Here is a 22495-nt window from a genome sequence, read left to right as displayed (position 1 = left end):
TTATTTAGAGCGAAGGATGGAAAGGGGAAATCCAAGAATAAGATAGGCGCACCGGCGAGGTGCTATAAACTTAAGGTATTTTCTTAGGGTAGTGCAGCCGTCTCAGACTGCACGTTACCATACGCTAGAAGAAGGGACAAGGAAGGTAGATGATCTAAACGAAACCGATATGTTATCGGTTTTCAAGAGAGAGAGAGAGGAGATGTTCCTCGTCAATCTTAGTTTAAGGAACCATGTATATATTGTGAAACTTTTGAATAAATTTTTTAGTATTGTAACAGAACTCACGCGAAAGCGTTAAAATTTTTCTTTCAATAGAGAAATTTTTCAAAATCTGTTTTCAAATAATTTTATTCTTGGTTATATTATAATATTAATATTCACACAAACCTTTGCAGTTTTTCATTTTCGCAGAAGTTTGTTGTGAGCAGCAGTTGGGCCAACACCGAAGATCTGCGCAGGTGCTGCTGCTCCTCATCCAAGACGATGTTGTCCGAATCGGCGCTGGTAGTTTAGTTCAGCTGATGATTGCTTAGTGCAATTTGTTTTCTACAATTAGAAGCTGAAAAAAAAAGAAATATTAAGGTACAATGAATCAATAAAAACAAAATGTTTACCTCCAAATCGCTCCACTTCCACTAGAGAAATGGCGAATGCACACACACAGTTGCTAAGCCTGAAAATACTCAAGGTTACTCATGCTATGAAGTAAAATGTACGAATCGTTAGGATGTACATTGCATTTGATATAAGTTTTACAAAGATTTGGTAATATGTACAAAAAACGTGTATATTTTACCAATGTTTCGGTTACTAAAGATTTAGTAGCTGCATCTACTAATGTTTTTCTCCAGTGAAGATGAGACAACTGGCTTCTTACTCTTCTTCGTCGTCCAAAAACGAATCCATGACATGAAGATGTCAGAGTTGCCAAATATTATAAAATTTAGGATTTTTTCGGTTTTCATGAATCGTAACATTTGATTGGTGCGAATTTAATGATTTTCCATATTTTCAATTAAGCAATCACAAAAATATGTTTTAAAAAGATAAAATAAGTCTTTTAAGTATCCATATCTATAATATAATAATGATATCCATAACAACTTGTCCAAGATTATCTGGAGAGTCTTTTCTCCGTGCAAAACAACGGCGCTCAACTCCATTGCTATTCAGGAACAACTTGAAAATTGTGACTCTTTCGCAACACATGACCGTAGTTCCGAATGCTTCGTATACAGTCGATACACAAGAACATCTTGTTGGTTTGATGGACTTGCTATCAAATCGGCTAAAAGAATGTTCAGCCTAGAAATTGATGAACAGTGAAGCAGCATCAACATCATATCGAATTTCAACTTCATTTAATTTTAGTGATAATGTGCATGGCATGAATATTGAATTCAACTAAGAGTAACCGTCGATGAAGCGAAAATTTTCCTCGGCAGAACAGAACAAAATTTGTTGTTCTATACAGCTCTTTACATCATCAAAATAAGTCAGCGGGAAGGAACATGTCAGCAGTGTAACAATTGGTAGTCAGCAAAACACTACCTGGATGGTATCAACCATCTCTTTTTCATATTTACGAGCTAGAGCTAACAACTCTTCCATCTGCATAGTGAATGATGAGACTTTCCATTTCTTCTTAGCAATGGAAATTATATTCCGAGATGTAAAATCGCATTAGGGATCTAACGAAGCTAAATTGAAAAATGAGTGTTTTGCCGTTCATTTTATTCCATTGTGAAAAAAAGTCACAGGAGGGTTGTGTCTGAGACACGACCGCATAGTTGACGTAGGATTCCGTTAGGCTATCTGTTGATTTCAGATATGTTTGAAGAATTACATCGTTAAACTCTTTGATACTGATTTGGTTTTAATGTCTCTGTTAGGGAACACATTGTGGTAGGAACAAAAGTTTCCCCTACTAGTGATTCCCGATAATCGTTCGATTAATCGATTAATCGAATACTTCCTACAGAAATCGATTATTAATCGAACGAATACTGCGCAACCAATAATCGAAGCGAACGAATAATTTTCGTCGATTAATCGATCCAGAGAAAAAAACGTACAGCCGCTGCAGTTCCATCCTGAACTTCAATTATTATCTTTGACGCTCCCCTGAACTCGTCGAGGGAGCTTAATTCCGTTAACGCGAATTGAGCTTCGTTTACGAGTTTAGCGTAAAAGATAATAATTGATTATCAGGCGGAATGAACATTCTAGATGACTTTCTAGCAAATGAGAAATATTAGTCTAACTAATTATTCCTCTCAGTGTGACGATTAATCGATTAATCGATTATTTGGGGCGATTAATCGTATCGCATATCAAACTGCTGAAAAGTATTCGATAAGCTGATGAACGATTAATTTCATAAATCGGAGATCACTACCCTCTACTTTCATGTATTTTCAATGTCGATTTCCCCCAGGCAGCTTGGTTTTGATGTCTCTGTTAGGGACCCGCCGCATGTGTCGTCAATTTCGACCAATCAGAAGTGGGTATTTCCGTTAGGATAGGGTCTGAGATTTTTCAATTGTTCGATAGTTAGTTTCATGACATATATCATTTTCTTCAAAACAAAAAATTGTTATGGAGTGCCGAAATCTATTGACGCAAAAATTTCATCAATCCATCAAGAAATGACAATTTTCACGATGTGCTCGATTTTCGATTTTCAATTTGTACCCCAATATTTTCCCGAAAGACTTAATCCTACGTCAAAACACATACATAACATGCATATAATTCCTTCACATTTCTTTTAAACTAAATATCGTAATATTCATTAAATTCACTATTTCTAAATTCAATACAAATCCAACTCTATCTATTTCTATTGGCAACACTGAAAAAATCGACTTTGTTTACAAAATTTATCGAAATCAGCCAATCAGAAATCAGAACGACTGACAGAAATTTTGGTCCGTATCTGACAGAAATTTGGCCCGTAAAAGACCCCCTATTGTCTGATCTTATCTTAGACTTTGACGGAATATGGAGTGTGCCACAACTTAGTTCGGGGTTTCACGTTAAGAGAGTACCATTGAAAAAAAAAACGGGAAGAAAACGGCATTGATGTTAATGAATTAATGGGGTCGTACTCCAAAAATGTACATCAATTTAAGTCAGCAAACCCCTATGAAGACTACATCGCAAACCGCAAAAAATCAAAAGGTATACCCATCAACATTCGCTTCAACGGGGTGTCTGCTGAAACTGTGTTGGATTCTGCAAACTTGTTCTCGTCGTTCTTTCAAAGTGTGCTAAGTAATAACTCACCACCCTGGACAGAATCGTACCTGAACAGTTCGCCGCACTACAATCTCAATATACCACGAGTAAACTTCAGTCAACAAGATATCATCCGAAAATTTGTATCCATTGATACTTCAAAAGGCGCAAGTCCGGACAGACTGCCTTCTCTATTTGTTAAAAACTGTACGGTCTCCCTCGCCTTTTCTGTTTCCATAATCTTCAATCGGTCATTCGACGACTGCGTTTTCCCGAGTTTGTGGGAAATAGCGGCAATAACTCCGATTCATAAATGCGATGTTAGCAACTACCGATCAATTTCATACTCAGCTGTTTGCCGAAGGTACTCGAAAGCATGGTGCATGATGCTATATATGAGTCCGTGCATCACGTTATCACCGAAGAACAACATGGTTTTGTTAGAAGACGTCGTACAATAACAAACTTAATGTGTTACATCTCCAATTTGGAATGGAAGAATGAAAAAGCGACAACAGATATCTTCAACCTTCGATATTTCTTTCGGAGTTCCACAAGGAAATCATTTGGGCCCACTCTTATTCGTATTATTCATTGACGACCTGTATAAAATGATGAAATCTCTGAAGTTGATGTATGCTGATGATCTGAAGGTTTTTCGAAGCATAACGTCTCCGTTGGATTGTTGCGCACTTCAGTTGGATATTGATGTGCTTACTGAATTTTGTGATATAAACGGCTTGGAAGTAAATGTACGGAAGTGCAATGCCATAACGTTCTCCAGGTCACGTTCACCAATTACTTTCAGCTACAAAATGTCATCCTCGACCATCGAACGAGTCACCGTAATAAAAGATCTCGGTGTATATCTAGATCACAAACTGAGATTCGTGGAACACGAAGCATTAAACACCGCCAAGGCTTTCTCAATGTTGGGTTTCATTCGTAGGAACACTCTATCTTTCGAATATGTGTACGTGTGTACTGCCTGAAAACCGTGTACTGTTCTATACTTCGCAATATACTAGAGTATGCTGTTCCAGTATGAGTGCCGTTTCACATCCGGGGAATCGGAAGCGTGCAAAAATGTTTTATTCGCTACGCTCTTCGACTGCTACCGTGGTCCGATCCTCTATACCCGCCTACCTACGAGGATTGCTGCAGACTCCTTCATCTGCCGACACTGGAAAAAAAGAGAATAATCCTTCAGTGGTTTTTAATTTTTGATATCGTTTCCAACAGCATAGACCTCACCGAACTACTAGGAAAAAATTGATTTCACGCATATTGAGACCGACCCGACGTGTTAAGTTTTTCCGGCCACAAACTGACAGGACTCAATATGGACAGAACAACCCACTGGATAAATTTTGCCGTTTATTTAACGAAGTTCTAGAAAAATTTGACTTTAACATCTCATAATATATGTTATATCAAGAATTAGTTTATAAGTGTCTATGCGATGTTTTTTTTATCGAAGACTAAATATAAAAATGAAAATGAAGTATAGAAAGCACACGTTTTACTGCTAAATCCAGCGTATTTGAAACGAGACAACCTGATACCAACCATCGCACAAACCACTTTCAATGTAATTGTCATATTTGTATTTTTAGCTGCAAAATTTTCATTAACTATAATAAACGCTAATATTGATTATCAGAACTCACAAGAATGCATCAAGTAATGTAGCTTATACTTATGACAGACATACAGCTGTACTAGCGTTGTACTTCGAAAATTGTAAGTCTGTCACCATGTACAGCGCTAGAACCATGCAAGCAACTCGGTACAATCGCTGTACCGAGCATGTTGTCTGGTCGTGTATCCGGTTCCATGCTGCTCGCTCTCAGCTCTCTAGAACACTGAGAGCACAAGGCAGACAATCGGATATTCCCGTCCGGGATATCTTAGGTAGCCGTGATCCTGATCTTCTGCTTCATCTATACTTGTTCCTCAGAAACGCCGATGTCAACGTTTAATGATGTTTCCTTCGTTGTGTCCCCGTTTCATATCCCTCCTATCCGATCGATAAACTTTTACTTAGTCGCGGCAATACATACACACACTTTTTACAGATGCACGGGCCGAAGGTTGTGCAGTCCACTGATTATTCAACAAGAGCCAAAGGTTGTACCGCTCATGACAACTCTACACGAGCTGATGATTGCGCCGGCTAGTGACCATTCTGTCCTGGATTCCTCGGGTCGAGAAAGACGCACCACGCTAGATATGGGGTACAGACTATGGGGGGCGTTGCTGATTAATGGTCAGCTGCATCCCAATAGGAAGTATCCCGTGTCGGGCACACGTACAGAGCATCGAAGACTGCGACATACCAATTATGAGAACACTTGTAATACTAACCTCGAGTCAACCGCGAGTAATCGGTTACATATTACTAACATAGTCTAAGCAAACATTGTCAAAATATTGAACTCCCGGCCCCGTTAGGCTGACGCCATATGAGCCTTAATAAAATATATATTTTGGATAAAAAAAAAAATCGCTGTACCTGTACCGATCTGTTTTACCGCTGTACATGGCTACAGTTGTACTGTGCGCAGCACCATAGACGGTTAGTGGTGGATAGCATGAACAAGCAGAATCAAATCACTTGATAAACGTTCTTTTCATTGACTTTCTTTTAAGTTAATAACTCAGATTGGAAACTTGTTTGTTGTGTTTGATAGTTTAGACATTAATAAAAACTTTTTTCATTGAAATATGTGGTGGAAATGGGAAACATATCTGATTGTCAGTTTGACATACGGTACAATGTACAACCAATGTATGTCTGTCATGGTACGACCTGTACAACGCTGTACACGTACAACGCAAGTACAGCTGTATGTCTGTCTCTGGTATTATCTGGAGGTTATTTCAACACACTTTAGGGCGAACGGTACAAATGCCAAAACAAATGGGAGCAAGAAACCGGCTGTGCGCCCCAAATTCCGGATTCTGATGCCAGCTACATAGAAGAGAGACGAAATGGCTGGAAAAGATTGCCTGACTAATTACCGACAACAGACTTCTACGCTATCGATTAAAAGGCCGGAAGCTACTACTCTATGCTGAGCCAGACTTTTGAAGACTTTGCTGTAGTCGCCAAACGAAATCCCCTGCATTGAAAATTGGTCTTCGAAATTTTGAAGTTTGAAAAAACATATAGGTTATGAGTATTAACTCCCGGTTTTTTTTCAAAAGCTCATGCTGTGCATAATGACGATGCAATCGATACCATATTAAGTTTATTTGTTTATTTGTTTATTTGGAACAGGAAAAGGTCCATTTGAGTGTGCTCGAAACTTTTGACGTAGGATTACGTCTTTCGGGAACATATTGGGGTACAAATTGAAAATCGAAAATCGAGCACACCGTGAAAATTGTCCAATTTCAAATGCTTATTGCTCAGTCATTTCATGATGGATTAATGAGATTTTTGCGTCAATCAATTTCGGCACTCCATAACAATCTTTTACGTTGAAGAAAATAGTATATGTCATGAAACTAACTATCGAACAATTGAAAAATCTCAACCCTTATCTTAACGGAAATACCTACCGACAAGCAAATATTCAATTATTGGATGCCTAAAATATTTTTTCAGTCTGTTCTTCGAACCTGTCGGTACATGGTTAGGTTACCTTGAATATTTCAGTTGATTTTTTCCATGTTCGGTGTTTGATATTGTTTACTACTATTGAAAATTGAAGAATGGTCGGTGTCACACATTATCATATCGGGGGTTCGGGCTTGATTCCCATTCTGGCCGCGGGATTTCTCGTCAAAGAAACTTTCGACTTGCACTGATGTTATGCGTATTCTATAGCTTGTTACTCTAGAATACATTCAATGCGTGCTTATCGACATAGAAATCTCAACTAAATACTACTAATAAAAATGACGATTTGATTTCCCCCCGAGTCCATCCAATTCCAGCTGAGTCATCCGCAAGGCAACACCAGAACTCCTAACAGGGAAGGAGGTCAAAGAACACTGGTAAGAATAACAGGGCAAATCCCAATCCAAAAAGCAGACCACATAGTACACTCGGACGGATCAATCTCGAGGCGTCGTATTTTGAAGGGTTCGTGATTTACTGTGATTTACTTTAGCCCTCAAAAGAGATTTAATTATTAATGCAAGATTTCGAAAAGACTTCTAAAATCCAGTGAAATAGTTTTCCTGAGTAAAATTGGTGGCCCCAGAGAGGAGGAGCCAAACCAAATTCGAGGAATAACAATAACTAGGGAAACTTGGATACCCTAGTTCGCACAAATAAAATCAATGATTGCAAAAACAAAATCCAAAATCCATTGTAGTATTTTTTTAAAGAACACTCGGTCCAGTTATGAATTTTTGTAAAAAGGGTTAAACATTAGTTTTCTGTCCACCCTAAAATGGAAATGAGCTTCTTAATTAAAAAAAAATTATAAAATGCGAGCCTAATATCTTGCGATAAGAAACAAAACTACCAAATTTCAAAAATATCTGCTGTATATTTGTTAATAGGTTAGCTAGACAGAAGAGTCGTTCATTTTTTTTTTCTATAAAAAAACATTTCATCGAATCTGATGTACAGTAGAAATATTTGTCGAAATATTTCGTACATTCTAAAAGTTCGTTTCCGTTGATACGGCGTCGTGCACAAATTACGTAACGCTAAAAATCCGGATTTTGGACCACCTCCCCCCCCCCTTCGTAACGCAATTTCCTATCTCTAATACACAGAAAGTAACGCAACCCCGACACCTCCCCCCCCCTCCTTATCGCGTAATACTTATGACAGACATACAGCTGTACTTGCGCTGTACTTCGAAAAATGTATGTCTGTCACCATGTACAGCGCTAGAACCATGCAAGCAACTCGGTACAATCGCTGTATCTGTACCGACCTGTTTCACCGTTGTACATGACTACAGTCGTACTGTGCGCAACGCCACAAACGGTTAGTGGTGGGTAGCATGAACAAACTGAATCAAAACACTTGGTAAATATTCTTTTCATTAACTTTCTCTTAAGTTAATAACTCAGATTGGAAACTTGTGTGTTGTGTTTGATAGTTCAGACGCTGAATAAAAAACTTTTTCATTGAAACATTAGGTGAAAATTGGTCGAATTTCTGATTGTCAATTTGACATGCGGTGCAATGTACAACCAAAGTATGTCTGTCATGCTACGATGGTACCAGTACAACGCTGTACACGTACAACGCAAGTACAGCTATATGTCTGTCCCTGGTATAACGTAATTTGTGCACGACGCCTAACTAACGGAATCACTTAAACAGTGGACGATCAGAATTTAAAAGAACGGGGATCGGGGGTGTGCTGCATATGCTATTCGTACTCTCCATAAAATGTCAACCAATTTGCGTTTTATTGTAACTTTCGGTTTATTCATAAAACTGAGAGTTAATTTCCCTTTAGATACAATTTGTTTGTAGGATCTGTTTCATTTTGTTCAGTGTATACAGAAAAACGTCCTGCCATCTGGTTGTGAGATACAACAACACCCGAAATTCCGACATTCCGTCCACACGTCGCGAAATGAGAAGGGAAGAAAGAGATAATAAGTGATAATTGTCAAAACACACACTCAATACGCAAAAGTAACAAAATAAAAACAATTTTCCCCACTCAATGCAGCTTAGTTAAGCTGATTCGGTGGTTAGATTTACATATGTGTACTGCTGTTATGTGCCAATAGAGCGAAGTTAAGCATCGACAGCTGTTGGTTAGGTAAGCTTGAGTGGAGCGGTGAAAAGAAAATATTCCTCCAGTGTGTCGAAAGCAAAACAAATCGTGGTTTGGCGAGGAATTTGTTCCGCCTATAGAAGTAGGCTGCGATCAGATGTGTTCCTCGGGTTTCGAACTTTGTTTTTTGACATAATTGTTTGCAAGAGAAGCGAAAATTTTACTCTCGTTTCCGGAATCATTTTGAAGAGAGTGTAAGTGTGCTTTCTTTGTTGTGAACAGAGATGCCAACCTTCCTGATTTTTCAGGATTTCCCAGACTTTTTGGCACGCTCCCTGATATCTTGACAAACACTCAATTTTCCCTGATTTTTATAAAATGATCCTGATTTTCCCTGATTTTTTACTTTTTGCTTTTTTTGCATTTTTTACCTTTTACTTTTTGCTTAGAAAAAAAAATCGAGGGGTTGTGTCCGAGACACGACCGCATAGGACGTAGGACTACGCAATCTTATTTTAATTTGTTGGTTTATCATTTCGGATATTATTTGCGAATACGTTGAAATTCCATGAATAGCTGTTTAGTAAAAAGTTCCGGGGATCCTGAAAAGTTTTAATGGCTTGCGTGGTTTTGTAGAACCATTTCGAGAAGCAACGATTCTTTCTTACCTTTGCGAGAACAATACACTATTTGGTTATATGTCGCTGTTTGTTTCTTTAAATCAATCCACGCATTGCACTGAGTATTTATCGAGAGGCATCTTCCGGGAATCGCCATTCAACAAGCATCAAACACGCGTCTAACAGATGCACACAGTTGCAGCGATAAAAATGAAACATCGAAACACACTTCATGTGAAATATTCGCTAGCGTTCACGGTTTGAGGGAAAACATAAAACACAAAAAGAGCAGAACGAAGATTCTGAGAATTTTCCTCAAAGGAGATGCAATACTTATATGCCAGCGACAGTTTACTCACTATGCAAGGGAGGAGTTTACTTCCCATATATTCTCTTTTCGCTATCCCCCTCCGTTGTTTCTATTCTAGCGGCTGCATAAGTTGCCCGTTATTAACAGCTCTGTTCGGGAAAGCACACAGAAGGACAGAACAAATGTATGGGGGAATGGGAATGCTTCCAATTTTCATCAATTTAATCCATATATAGACTATGGGATTGTAATGTATAGCATATCAAACAAATCTTAGAAAATTTTCGATTCGATTGATATGCAAATCGTTAAAATCCGTTCGCAGCAAAAATAGTTATTAACGTTAACTTTATTTCATAAAAACGTGACCTGTTTCCTGATTTGGCACCCTTAATGTAAGACGTAGATTTACGTCAAAAATCCATATAAATATACTGGGAGTTTTGCTGGTTGTGTATGAGAACTGTCATAATAGTCTAAATTAAAAAGCTTTCTTGTCCGCGCTTATATAATGCCTACTCTTCCTTTCGATTATACTTTATCTGTTCGCATTTTCGAAGGTACAGTGTCGACATTTTTTAAATTTTGAAGTTAATCTGGTTCAGGTGGTATTGGAGAGGAATTCTATATTGTGAGTTTCTACCAAGCAACCAGTCGATACATTCCCATAAATACTGCTCGCAACTGGACAAATTAGCTTCCATAATTAGATAATGTTTAGAATTGTTAGGCTACCTGAAAGATTTCAGATCTTCCTGATTGATTGCAAAACAACACTGTGCATATAAAATTCAAAAAATAATACTTTTGTTTTCTCAAAAATCTCAAACTTTCCAGACAACCCCATATGAGCTATCCTGATTTTCCCTGATTTTTTTTTCATTCTCCCTGATTTTTCAAAAAAATAGTTGGCAACTCTGGTTGTGAATGGACACTGCATATTCAGAAATGGATAAACGAGAAGGGTTTTGTGTCCTTGTGCGGGTTGGTTGAACTATCAGAACTAGTAAGCAAGAATCGGCTTTACAGTGAATCGAATGAATAACCATTTTCCTTAGCAACCTTTCGAAGCGTGTAACACATACGGAAGCATTCAAACCTTTAAACGCTGAAAAACAACAAACCCATTCACCTTGCGAATTGGTAAACAAACAACGATTGGATGGTTCGAATACGCGTGACAAAAATTCGCACACCCGCTTCTGCTATCCAAATTCGTGGCGTTATGATGACTCGCCTGGACAGCATGGCTTCCTTGCGTCCCACTGTCCCACATGCTCGCTTTAGTTCCCGGCTTCGGCCGGTACTTTGCCAGGTTCAAGGATAACAACTCTGAAACTGGTTTCGTTTGTAACAAAAGTGACATTTAAAAAGTGGAAAGGATGAGCGCTCTAGAAGGATTTTTACAAGAGAGAATGGACCATCGATTAGAATAATGTCACAGCTTAGGAAGCATGTACTTAGAAACAGAAGAATAAAAAGGGAATCAAATACAGCCCATAGCATCGACGATGTAAGCTGCCAAATCCGCTTACTCATTCACGTCGAATGGTACGCAGAAGGAAACCACGCGAACACGCACACATCGATGTCAACCACATGGTTGATAAGTGTACTTCTTTGTTCTCCACCACAAAGTGGCAGAGAGATGGCAGAAAGCTTAACTTGTTTACACGGTATGGTTACAAATACTGCTGTAATGGCTCGAACAAACCATATGTGGTTTACACTATCGTGGCGGGTGAAAACCATAATTGTTGACTGAAAGGCGAGTGCCGTGCGCAAAATAAACAAAACCGTTTTCATGGTTCAACGTCGGGTGGTTTTGGTATGCGAGAGCACGTTCTCTACCAACGTGATCTTTGGCGCTGAGTCATGATCAATGGTGCACTGGTTGCTTCTGCAGGTAGGGAAATTGCTCATGGTTATGTGCTGTGAACCAATGGTTTTTTGCAGGCCCGGTCGATCGTTGTTATTGGGATGAATTTGAAAAAACTATCTCTCAATTCTTATCTTTTTCACGTGTACATTCGGGTTGACGACCTTGAAGAGCGGTAAAGCGCATATCTCCGATTCGAGCAGCGAATTTCGTTTTGTGCAGTATCGTACGAGTCAATTGGACAACAATTGTTGATACAATACAGACATTATTGTCGGCTGTAGTAACCAGGCATTTTGTCTGTCTACATCATAAGTTGTGTTTGCTTCGCATCAACAGTTCTCCACCGAACCACAATCATATCGCCAACTATCGAGCAAACAAATCCGAACACAAAGAATGCTCCGTACCAAATTCCGTCCGATTATACCCGATTTATTGCTGGCTTGGCGCACAAACCAATCGATCCCACCCTCGCTCACGATAGCGCTGATAAGTTATCAATCAGTCAGGTCCCGACTACTCAAACACTTCCACAAAACCAAGACGCTTTGTTTTGTTTTTGAATGGTTTGGCGGACACCACAACTCGCAGCCCATGCAGCGTTCGAGGAATTATTTCTCTGTGTTGGTAACATTTACGCTATTCTTCTGCTCGGCGCTGAAAACAAACTTAGAAAACAGCCACCGTATGATAGATTCGCAATCTTAGCAAGTTAGTCGAAGCCCATGTCTCGGTTGCGCCGGTCACTTTTATCGCATTCTTCGATTCCTTGAATCAATCTAATCTGTGCTCTTCTTTTTTCCCAATTCGTTCCAGACGCGAAATCCCGCTGTGTGACAACCGGTTCCGCGAAATGTGCCGATAAATTAGAACGGATTGCTGCGAAATCAACCGCGAACAGACCGTTGTTCGAAATTAATTTTTATTTTTCCCCCGTTTTTTCTTCCCAACTGGACGTCCGGATAATTACCGAAGCTTAAACTAAGGGTGTCTAACTTGTTGGATCACCTTGCGGCCAGGGGGTGTGTAGAGATGAACATCTCAACCGTTTTCATGGACGAAACACTCGTCTACCTGTACCGGGAGATGATGGAGAACTACGTCCCGACGTACTTCAAGACGATGGAGTACACGCCGTGGGTTTTCTCGCTGCTCGGGTCGGCCCTCATCGGACTGAGCGGGATCCTACCACTGCTGGTGATACCGGGCGGCGACAAGGACAGTAAAGATGCTGAGTTTAAAGATCGTGAGTAGTGAATTTCGTTTTCCGTTATGGTTGTGGTGTTGATCAACGATAAGAGCGAAAGCCACGAGAGAACATGTTCTGAACTAGGATTTCGCAGTATCCATATACCAGAACTAAATGACACCGTTATCACAGTTGGAAGGAAGAGATTGAAGCGCGCTTCCTCGCGGAATATTGAGTCAAATGTTCCATATGTTCATTTCGGCGAGCGTTCGTTCGTTCACACTCTCACTCAAGGTTGCTGATATTCGCATTCATGAGCCACAGCACTCGTGTATCGTTATTGACAAGCACAAACACTGTCGAAGCACATAGAAGAAAATAAAACTCCGATGAGATACGATATGGTTCGCTATCATTAACATCGATTTTCACTCAAAAGTAGACTGAACAAATTGTTCAGGAATAAAAACGGGACTCTTATGGCGGGTTTACATTAGGGAGATCTATAGCGATAGATGGATTTATTCACGTGAAAATAGGTGTAAACGGGTGAGAATAAATATCATACACTTATTCGAGGTATATATAACTTGAATAAATTCAGCATATTTAAACGCTTGTGGATTTCTCACTGGTGAGAAATCACTAAAGTTGGATGCAATTCTACTTCAGGTGAATAAATTCACCGAAATATGAATATATCCATTATAGAAGTTCACACTAGTGTAAACGGTTGATGTGATTTCTATAAATCTCATCATATTTCTTCACCCGAATATATCACTAGTCTAAAATATATCATCCAACTTTAGTGATTTCTCACCAGTGAGAAATCCACAAGCGTTTAAATATGCTTTTTTCAAGTTTATTCAAGTTATATATACCTCGAATAAGTGTATGATATTTATTCTCACCCGTTTACACCTATTTTCACGGTGTATATAAATCCATCTATAGCTATAGATCTCCCTAATGTAAACCCGCCATGAGGCTAAAAAAATAAACAAAACGACATAACAACTTAAAAACATAGGTTCAGTACAAGATGATATTTGTCACTTTTGTAATGCCGAAAGCGAAACCTCGGAACATTTGCTCTGCAATTACGGGGCTCTAACAAGATGCAGATCTCAGTAGAGAAAATGGGGCATATCACAATAGTTCAAAATAATGGACGCAGTGGTTCACATCCAACAAGGGCAAAAAATCGTCAGGAGCTCTCCATGACCGTCGACATCTACTATATTTGTCACTTGTGTTTTAGATGGTGAAAGCTAGTCACGCGGAATGGAGTAAGTTTAATTTCGTATTTATTTAGCATTTTTGCTAACTTGTTGAATCTTGTCTTGTCTTGTTTAAGAAACAAAAGATAAACAAACAGCAATTTACCCGTCTGGTGGAATTTTTAGAATGAAATTCTGACGTATCCAGAGGACGAACATTTGTTTATTTGGATTCGGCAAATGTGCTATGGGATGAATTTAAGGATTAAAAATGTAGTTCCCGTAGGCCCATTGAAACATGGCGAAGGTCTACTTACGATTGTCTTGAATGAACGGAAATTTTTTGTTTCTATTTTTAGGATTAGACTAAAAGAGAATTGCAACACCATGAAATGACAATGGAGGTCACTGGCCCAAATACGATTATTATGATTGATTCTGTATAAAATTGATTTGTTGATATTTTGGATATAAAATAATAACTGTAAAGTTTTTCCAACATTGCAGAGTTAGTTTTTTGTAATTCAAACTTTCACAATTGGCGGACCAGACCGGAATCAGGACGATAATCATAACTTTTTACGTTATAGATATTTTCAACGGTATTGTTTTGAAGACATACTTTGAAGGAAAGAACACTAAAAAAGTGAAATAAGTTTCAAACAAGGAAAAAATTAGTCTATCATGGCAAAGCATTTATAAGATACTGTTTTTCAGTTCTTCTCTAGTTCTTTTTCCATAATTTTGATATCCGTCTAAAGAAAATCTGAATCACTTCCGCTTTTGTCAAATTCCTCGAAACCCATCAGATATTTTCTATGAGGATTATGCTTCTGACCGACGCTGCTGACCAGTTTCTGTTCAAATAATTAAATCAAACCTCATGCCGCGTATATCAAATTACACAAGAATGGGAAGGATAAGAGGATTAAGTTTCAGAATCCCATATGGGAGTAGCTCAGATTATACTGATCGTGAGGAGGATAAAGTCGAAGATATTATTATTCATCAAAATTGTAGAAACGGTTCATAAAAAATGATTCTAAATATTTATCACTATTCAAACGAGTAAAACAGAGCTAAGTATAAGAGTATGCGAGATTTCGATTATTAAACATAATAGTCATGTTTTATCTCTAGCGTAAAATTACATTCCCATATGCTCAACAACTACATTATTTCCGAGCAACCAAGTATTCCTTCTCATCTTTGAGCCAGCATTTGATTCAGAAAACTAATCATCGAGGTATAATCGCAAACTTGTTTTAAAATATACGATTAATTAAATGGAGTATTATCTCATACGCTGTATTAATTTTACCTACATAACGTTCAAACGTCCAAAATTATGCAACCGACACAACGTTCAAACACCCAACATTATGCAACCAACATGTCTCTTATAAACGAGAATGAACACTTTCACTTCACGGAGTTCATTTTTACGCGCAACTGTCCGTGACAATGATGATAGACACAAAAAGATTAAGTGAAGTGTAAGTGACGTGAAAGCGTACGTAACAGTGATGTTCTTGATCAGGTCCAATATTGCACCTGATTATAAAATGAAGTTGGGAAGTGTTTTCTAGGTGTAAAAAGAAGCACATGAAGGAGAACAATATCTATCTCGGTCTGGACCGTGTATGTGGCAAAGCATGCGGAAAGCTTATTTGCTCTCTCGTATAGGGCGCTTGCAGCGTGCATATGTATTAGTGATGTGTTGGGCAGGCAAAAGAGATCGCTGCATAGCATTTGTATGGATCGACAAGATTGAGCTTTATTTAAATAATTATTTTAGCGAAATAGTTAGAAATTACGCGCTACACTATATTAATAACATGCGAATATATGTCTCTGTGGGGATAGATTTTCGCCAACTCTCGATAGCAAACACGATATTTGTTTCTGTGTGCTTCAAGCTACAATAATTCATTTATTTAGAATTCAAATTTAATCTTCATAACGAATAAACTTACAAATTTGGTGTACTATCATTTGAGAAAAAATGGAAAGAATTTTAATTGATGCACTGCTTTTAACGATGATTCGATTATTCGCTTTTTGTCTTTAGAAAGATCTCTGTTTGTTTTGTTTCCGTTCGAACTGGTTTTTATGGATCGAATGCCGAGTGAAGTTGTCGTCGATATGTAACGTTGCATCGCTATAACGAGGGGTTCTATCGGCACAGTCTCTTTACATAAAAATATTCACTTTAAGCGTCAAAGCCATATACACGGAGAAAAATAGAAATTTCTGTTATGGGTATGATCCATATCAATTGAAGCAGATTGATTATTCAAAAAGTTTCACAGAAACAATGCAAATTGCAAGTTGCAATTTTATAGCCGGATTAAGTGAAGTGTGCTCCCATTTAGGCTTTGTGCTTTTTGCCCTGAAATGCTGGTATCGTGAAGAAGTGAACTATAATGAATATTCGTGTGCAGATATCCTTAATCGGTGGTTAGTTTCGTCAAAAAAGCAGATGATTATGTTGAAATAAAGAACATATTCAGCCAAGAAGAACAACCTATCCTCAGATATGATTTCCGGGTACCTGAATGCTCTGCGGAGAAGTGAAATATGGTTATAAGAGAATTGATCGGAAACGAAGAAAATTCATCAATTGGCTAATTCATGGAAAATACAAGGAAGCGTTCGAACGAGAGCTCGAGCCTCTGTGTCTTGAATCTAGGTCCGAACATGCTGATAATCATTTCCTGTTATTTTTTCGATTCAAATCTAGTGGGAAAGTCGCTCAATGAACATCGTGAAATTGGTGCTAGGAAGTTAAGCAATATGCGTCACACAAAAGCTCTTGTACGGTAAATAGCTTGTCTAACTATTTCACAAAGTTCATGTTAGTTCTATGAAATATTTCGCGCTAATAGAAAGATCGCAACTATATTTCAATCATCTACAAGAACGTTGATTGATAATGAATCCGCTTCTGCTGCATAGAAGCTACGAATGTAAATATGATGTTTGCCCAACAGATGCTCTGCATGTATGTGTAGCAAGAGCCCTATTAATCTTATATTGCTGTGCCATGTATATCATACAAATGCTTACCAGTATTTGTGAGTCATGACATTTTCTGTTTTGTTATGTCTCATTTAATGTCATAAATTGGGATGACAAAACATGAGCTAAAAATCAATTTTGGAGGTAGATAGGATACGTGTACTGTTTCGTATTCGCCTTAAAAGCTTAATCCGGACACCTCCAGGTTGTGTTGCAATTGATCACTTACTTATGTAATCTCTACCTGCAGTTTACCCTAGCTTTGTTCTTTTTCGAAAACTATCGATCTAGCTTGAAACTCATACTGTCGAAGCTGAGATGTTTTTTTTTTATCTGTATTATAGTGATTTTCAACTCATTAGGCTGGTTCGTCACTTTTACTTCCATTTTTGGAAGAATGTCGGGAGTGAGAATTGAACTCGTGACCTTTAGCGTGAGAGGCATGGATGTTACCACTACGCCAGATCGCCTCCACAGCTGAGATGTTGTGGTGTCTGGAAACAGTGGCGATTTGATTTCCGTTCATAGACGCAGAGCATTCTATAGGAATAGAATGACCAGACTTTTCCCAGTCCATCTCACTACCATTGCCCGTTTCACCCCACCAATTATTTCGATCATTTAAATTTTCCACTCACAAATGATTTTATTTTTCTGTACATACCTATTTATGCTTCTTTGTTAACTCACAACCTAAGATGCCAATTATCGAAGCCACAAAAATAACATCCACACGCGGAATCGTGTTTGGTTTACCTTTTCCACTTAAGATCAGTATTCATTGCCATAGGATGGTTTCAATATTATAGAACAGCATGTAGAAAGGTTTCGCATCAACAGAAATTTGAAATTAATAATGTATACTATAGCTATACCATGTCCATCATACTCCCATTGTCCGTCTTACCCGCATCTAATTTCAGGTGGATTAATTCGATTTTTTCATCATTTATCGAACACTAGCTAACCCGGCAAACTTCGTCCCGCCCATTTACTTGATTAATTCTCGAGTAATGCAGAAATTTGTGTTTTATTTGTATGGCAGCCACCCCTAAGAGAGGGGGGAGGGGTATCTAACCACCATAGAAACATTCATTGCACCCTAAAGTTTCCATATGCCTAATTTGGTTTAATTTGCTTGATTAATTCTCGGGTAATGCAAAAATTTGTGTTTCATTTGTCCGGCAGCCCCCTCTAAGAGAGGGGGAAGGAGTATCTTAACACCATAGAAACATTTATTGCATCCTAAAACCTCCACATGCCAAATTTGGTTTCATTTGCTTGATTTATTCTCGAGTAATGCAGAAATTTGTGTTTCATTTGTATGGCAGCCCCCCCTTTGAGTGGGGGAAGGACTGTCTAACCATCATAGAAACATTTATTGCACCCTAAAACTTTCACATGCCAACTTTGGTTTCGTTTGATTGATTAATTTCCGAGTAATGCAAAAAATTGTGTTTCATTTGTATGGCAGCCCCCTCTAAGAGAGGGGGAAGGAGTATCTTATCACCATAGAAACATTTATTGCATCCTAAAACCTCCACATGCCAAATTTGGTTTCATTTGCTTGATTAATTCTCAAGTAATGCAGAAATTTGTGTTTCATTTGTATGGCAGCCCCCCCTTAGAGAGGGGGGAGGGGTCTCAAAATATCACGAAAACCTTCCCCGGCCCCAAAAACCCCTACATACCAATTTTCATGTCGATCGGTTCAGTAGTTTCCGAGTCTATAAGAATCAGACAGACAGACAGACATCACTCCATTTTTATATATATAGATCCGTGATGAATTCAGACCTTGGTTGAATAAAATGATTCCTCTCACAAGCAATTAACTTCTACGCTTCGTATAATACAAACCTGTCCATATCCCCCCTAATATATGTCCATATTACCCCCATCGAAAAAAAAATCTTTTTGGTATGTTTTAATTTCAGTAATAAACATCGAAAAACTTTTTTTGTGAACCAACCTGCAGAGAGACTGACAAGCATATTTCGAAGACTTACACGTTTCGTTGGAAACTCGCTATACCAAGTGTATTGCCCTCGAAGGAAACTATGTTGAGGAATAAATACAGGTTTGCCCAAAAAATGATTGTTTTCATTAAAAATCCCGGGACTTCTCAGCCCATGTTGTATTATGAAATGTTCGAGTTATAAGCATTCGAAATCTTTCATTCTTTTCTACATGTTCTGTGTTTAGGTTTTCATTTTACCCCCAATTCTTGAGTTTAGAAAATTATTACATTTCAACTATACAGATATCTAAATTTCTAAATCTAATCATTGGTTCGTGGGAGAGACGATAGAAATGCATTCCTAATTTAAGCCAAAATATAGCTCCGCGCAGTGCAGCGTCGTTACCTTCGTCAGAGAGGGAATACGTCTTGCAGTTGTACTTTGTTGCTATCAGCCAGCCAGCGCACACGAACGATCACTATCGCCCGGTACGTGAGCTCTCGAACGCGATTCCTGTCGAACACTATTGTCTTGTTTAATTTATTGCAACAGTCCACACCGCAATCGAGTGTCTTCGATCGGCGAGTGAAGAGCTATCGATGCTGCTTTGTCGCCATCTGATCCAACTCATCTTCCCTCCCTTTTTTTATTTGCAGCCGCCGAATCGAAAACACTCAAAGTTCTACTCAGTTTCGCGGTCGGAGGATTGCTGGGCGATGTGTTTCTGCATTTGCTGCCGGAGGCATGGAGCAGCGACTTGGGGAAGAGCGAGCAAGGTATGCTACCATCGCACTCACGAATTGAACGCTTTCATTTTTAGTGTTTGTCCATTTGTAGATGGGCATCCCTCGATGCGCAGTGGCATGTGGGTGTTGAGCGGGGTGCTGATATTCACAATCGTGGAGAAGATCTTCTCCGGCTATGCGAACGCCGATGAGGACAACCCACAGCCGAAGTGTGTCGAAATAGCGACATGTTTACTGCGCAAAAGTGGTAAACTACCCGAAGGCTTCGTGGGTAACTGTGGCGGTGGATCCTGTGATATCGAGGATGTGCCCAATGGATGTTTCCTGGCGGGAAAGGCTGAAGAGAAGAAAGAATCCGGCAAGAAGGTGGCGGGATATCTGAATCTGTTGGCGAACTCGATAGACAACTTTACCCATGGGCTAGCGGTCGCCGGTTCGTTTCTGGTATCGTTCCGACATGGCGTGCTGGCCACGTTTGCCATTTTGCGTAAGTGTTGCTTTTGGTTTCTATTGACGCGGTTGGAATGTTGATAGTTATATATATTCTTTTTTAGTCCACGAAATTCCCCACGAAGTGGGTGACTTCGCAATCCTCCTGCGGTCCGGCTTCAGCCGATGGGACGCGGCCAAAGCCCAACTATTGACCGCTGGAGCAGGTCTCCTAGGGGCGCTTGTAGCGATTGGTGGCTCGGGAGCCACCACCGCGATGGAAGCTCGAACATCTTGGATTATGCCTTTCACCGCGGGAGGATTTCTTCACATCGCCCTGGTAACGGTGTTACCCGACCTTATAAGTGAGAGCGAACCGCGCGAATCGATTAAACAGTTTGCCGCTCTGCTGCTGGGTATTGCACTGATGGCGATTATGACCGTGTATTTCGAACACTAGAAATCTCTCTCTGTGTGAGCGGAATGTCACCCCACCCAATGATTTCCCACACACAAGATGTTTTCCCCAAATTGTGCTCTAGTTCATGGAACTCTGCCACGATCTCCTCGATGGAAATCGTGTATTCTGTATGCCATAGCCCTAACACATCAAATTACTAACGCGTAGGTAATAAACTAGACCCTTAACAAATTAACCTGTTAATTCCCAAACTCTGTTAATGACTGTTTGATAGCACAAAGCAGACAAACAAAAAAAACTCGGTGCGATTAATTGGAATAGCCCCCGTTTTGCTCCGGTCTTGCGGCTTTTTAACGTGGGCTCATTCCACCATGTGATATTGTTATCAATCAGCAATCGGCGGACAGTCGAGGAAGTGTTCATCAAAAAACACTCCATATATATATGTAAACTCTTTAGTTGTTAGTCAGTTATTGGACGGAGCAAACCTAGTGTGGTAAGATTCGATAATCTGTAGGTCGTTTTTCTTCACTACATTGTGTATATAATTACTATAGAGAGGGGAGATACAAATGCAAACGCAGATGGATTTGCATGTGCGCATCGAAGCGTTTGCGCGTGTTCACTACTCGAACAGATTGGCAAAGATAAAGAAGGAAGTATAGATTTGAAGATGTTTGACGCCAACGAAGGCGATGCGTTGTGATATCACGTATGATATTCAAGCTAAACTAATAAAAGTGATCGATTTTAGTGAAAATTTGCTCGTGATGATTAAGATGTAGATAAATTGTGTATTTGTCGATGGTGGGAAAACTAATCCGATAGTCCTGAAACTAAACTAACTGATCGTAAACACCGAACGGAAAGAAAGTGTATCACCTGTAGGAATGTTCCTTGAACCCGAATATCGAAAGGAACCCTCTGAAAAATGCGAGCTGAAGAGGCAGAAGTTGCTCGCAGAGACACACCAAAGAATGTCTGTGAACTGACAGGAATTACTGTCATCCACGAACAGATAGAATCTCGTTTTGCCAAGACGAAATACTCTACATCAGCTAGTTCAGAATAGCCCATTTTTCAGCAGCCGCACGAAAACTATTGTTTGACTGTAAAATCTGGCAATAGCTGGCAAAATCTAGCAATAGCGCAGATGGTAAGCGCGTCGAGGAGGGAAGTTGCCCACCACAGAAACATTCATTGCTCCTTAAAACTTCGTTTTGTCAAATTTGGTTCCATTTGCTTGGTTAGTTCTCGAGTTATGCAAAAAAATTGTGTTACATTTATATGGCAGCCCTCCATTAGAGAGCGGGAAGGAGCATAGAACCACCATAGAAATATTTCTTGCGCCCTACAACCTTCACATGCCAAATGCGGTTCCGTTTGCTTGATTAGTTCTCGAGTTTTGCAGAAATTTGTGTTTCATTTGTATGACAGGCCTCCATTAGACATAATACACTGAAAATAATTCTGATTCTGCAACAAAATTGAATTTCTCATGAAAATCAGGACAAAGACTAGATTCTGAAAAATAAATCATTAACAAAAGAAAGCATTGCAAATTTACGGCGTTCCTTTAGTGCTTGGATGTTTATGAGCATGCAGCGTGCTTCATATGAAGGAAGTGGAAATGATGTCCAGTTCAACTTACGGAGTGCAAATAGGAGAAACTGTTTCTGGACTGACTCAATGCGTTTTTCATGTACGACCATATACGGGTTCCAAACGATGTTACAGTATTCCAGAAT

At 39.2% G+C, this 22495-nt stretch overlaps 1 protein-coding gene and 1 long non-coding RNA gene across 5 annotated transcripts; one reads left to right on the top strand and one right to left on the bottom strand.

Annotated features, from left to right (window-relative positions):
• Positions 1 to 361: 361 nt before the first annotated feature.
• LOC129778066 (uncharacterized) lies at positions 362 to 879 on the bottom strand. The gene is made up of 3 exons (XR_008743366.1): positions 737 to 879; positions 618 to 676; positions 362 to 562 (listed from the first exon to the last, which is right to left on the bottom strand). It is a non-coding gene; the product is annotated as an uncharacterized LOC129778066 (long non-coding RNA).
• Positions 880 to 8834: 7955 nt separating this feature from the next.
• On the top strand, positions 8835 to 22130 carry LOC129762404 (zinc transporter ZIP13 homolog). Of its 4 annotated transcripts, none has more exons than XM_055760632.1 (5): positions 8835 to 8990; positions 12574 to 13003; positions 19808 to 19927; positions 19989 to 20384; positions 20452 to 22130. In XM_055760632.1, the coding sequence occupies exons 2-5, from the start codon at positions 12790 to 12792 to the stop codon at positions 20784 to 20786; spliced, it is 1065 nt and encodes a 354-aa protein (XP_055616607.1). In that variant the 5' UTR covers positions 8835 to 8990; positions 12574 to 12789; the 3' UTR covers positions 20787 to 22130. The 4 variants fall into 4 exon arrangements, with proteins under 4 accessions (XP_055616607.1, XP_055616608.1, XP_055616611.1 ...); XM_055760633.1 differs by lacking the exon at positions 8835 to 8990 and adding an exon at positions 9020 to 9199; XM_055760636.1 differs by lacking the exon at positions 8835 to 8990 and adding an exon at positions 10810 to 10881.
• Positions 22131 to 22495: the final 365 nt, after the last annotated feature.

The sequence above is a fragment of the Toxorhynchites rutilus genome, chromosome 1 (genome assembly GCF_029784135.1).
Source record: "Toxorhynchites rutilus septentrionalis strain SRP chromosome 1, ASM2978413v1, whole genome shotgun sequence".
NCBI classification, from domain to species: domain Eukaryota; kingdom Metazoa; phylum Arthropoda; class Insecta; order Diptera; family Culicidae; genus Toxorhynchites; species Toxorhynchites rutilus.
The sequence above is the reverse complement of the archived record's forward strand: the minus strand, read 5'-3'. Positions and strand labels throughout refer to the sequence as shown.

Coding starts and splice junctions, on each gene's coding strand:
- LOC129762404 (XM_055760632.1), top strand. CDS start 12,790: ATGAACATCTCAACCGTTTTCATGGACGAAACACTCGTCTACCTGTAC. Junction 13,004..19,807: donor AGATGCTGAGTTTAAAGATC/GTGAGTAGTGAA, acceptor TTTTATTTGCAG/CCGCCGAATCGAAAACACTC. Junction 20,385..20,451: donor GGCCACGTTTGCCATTTTGC/GTAAGTGTTGCT, acceptor ATTCTTTTTTAG/TCCACGAAATTCCCCACGAA.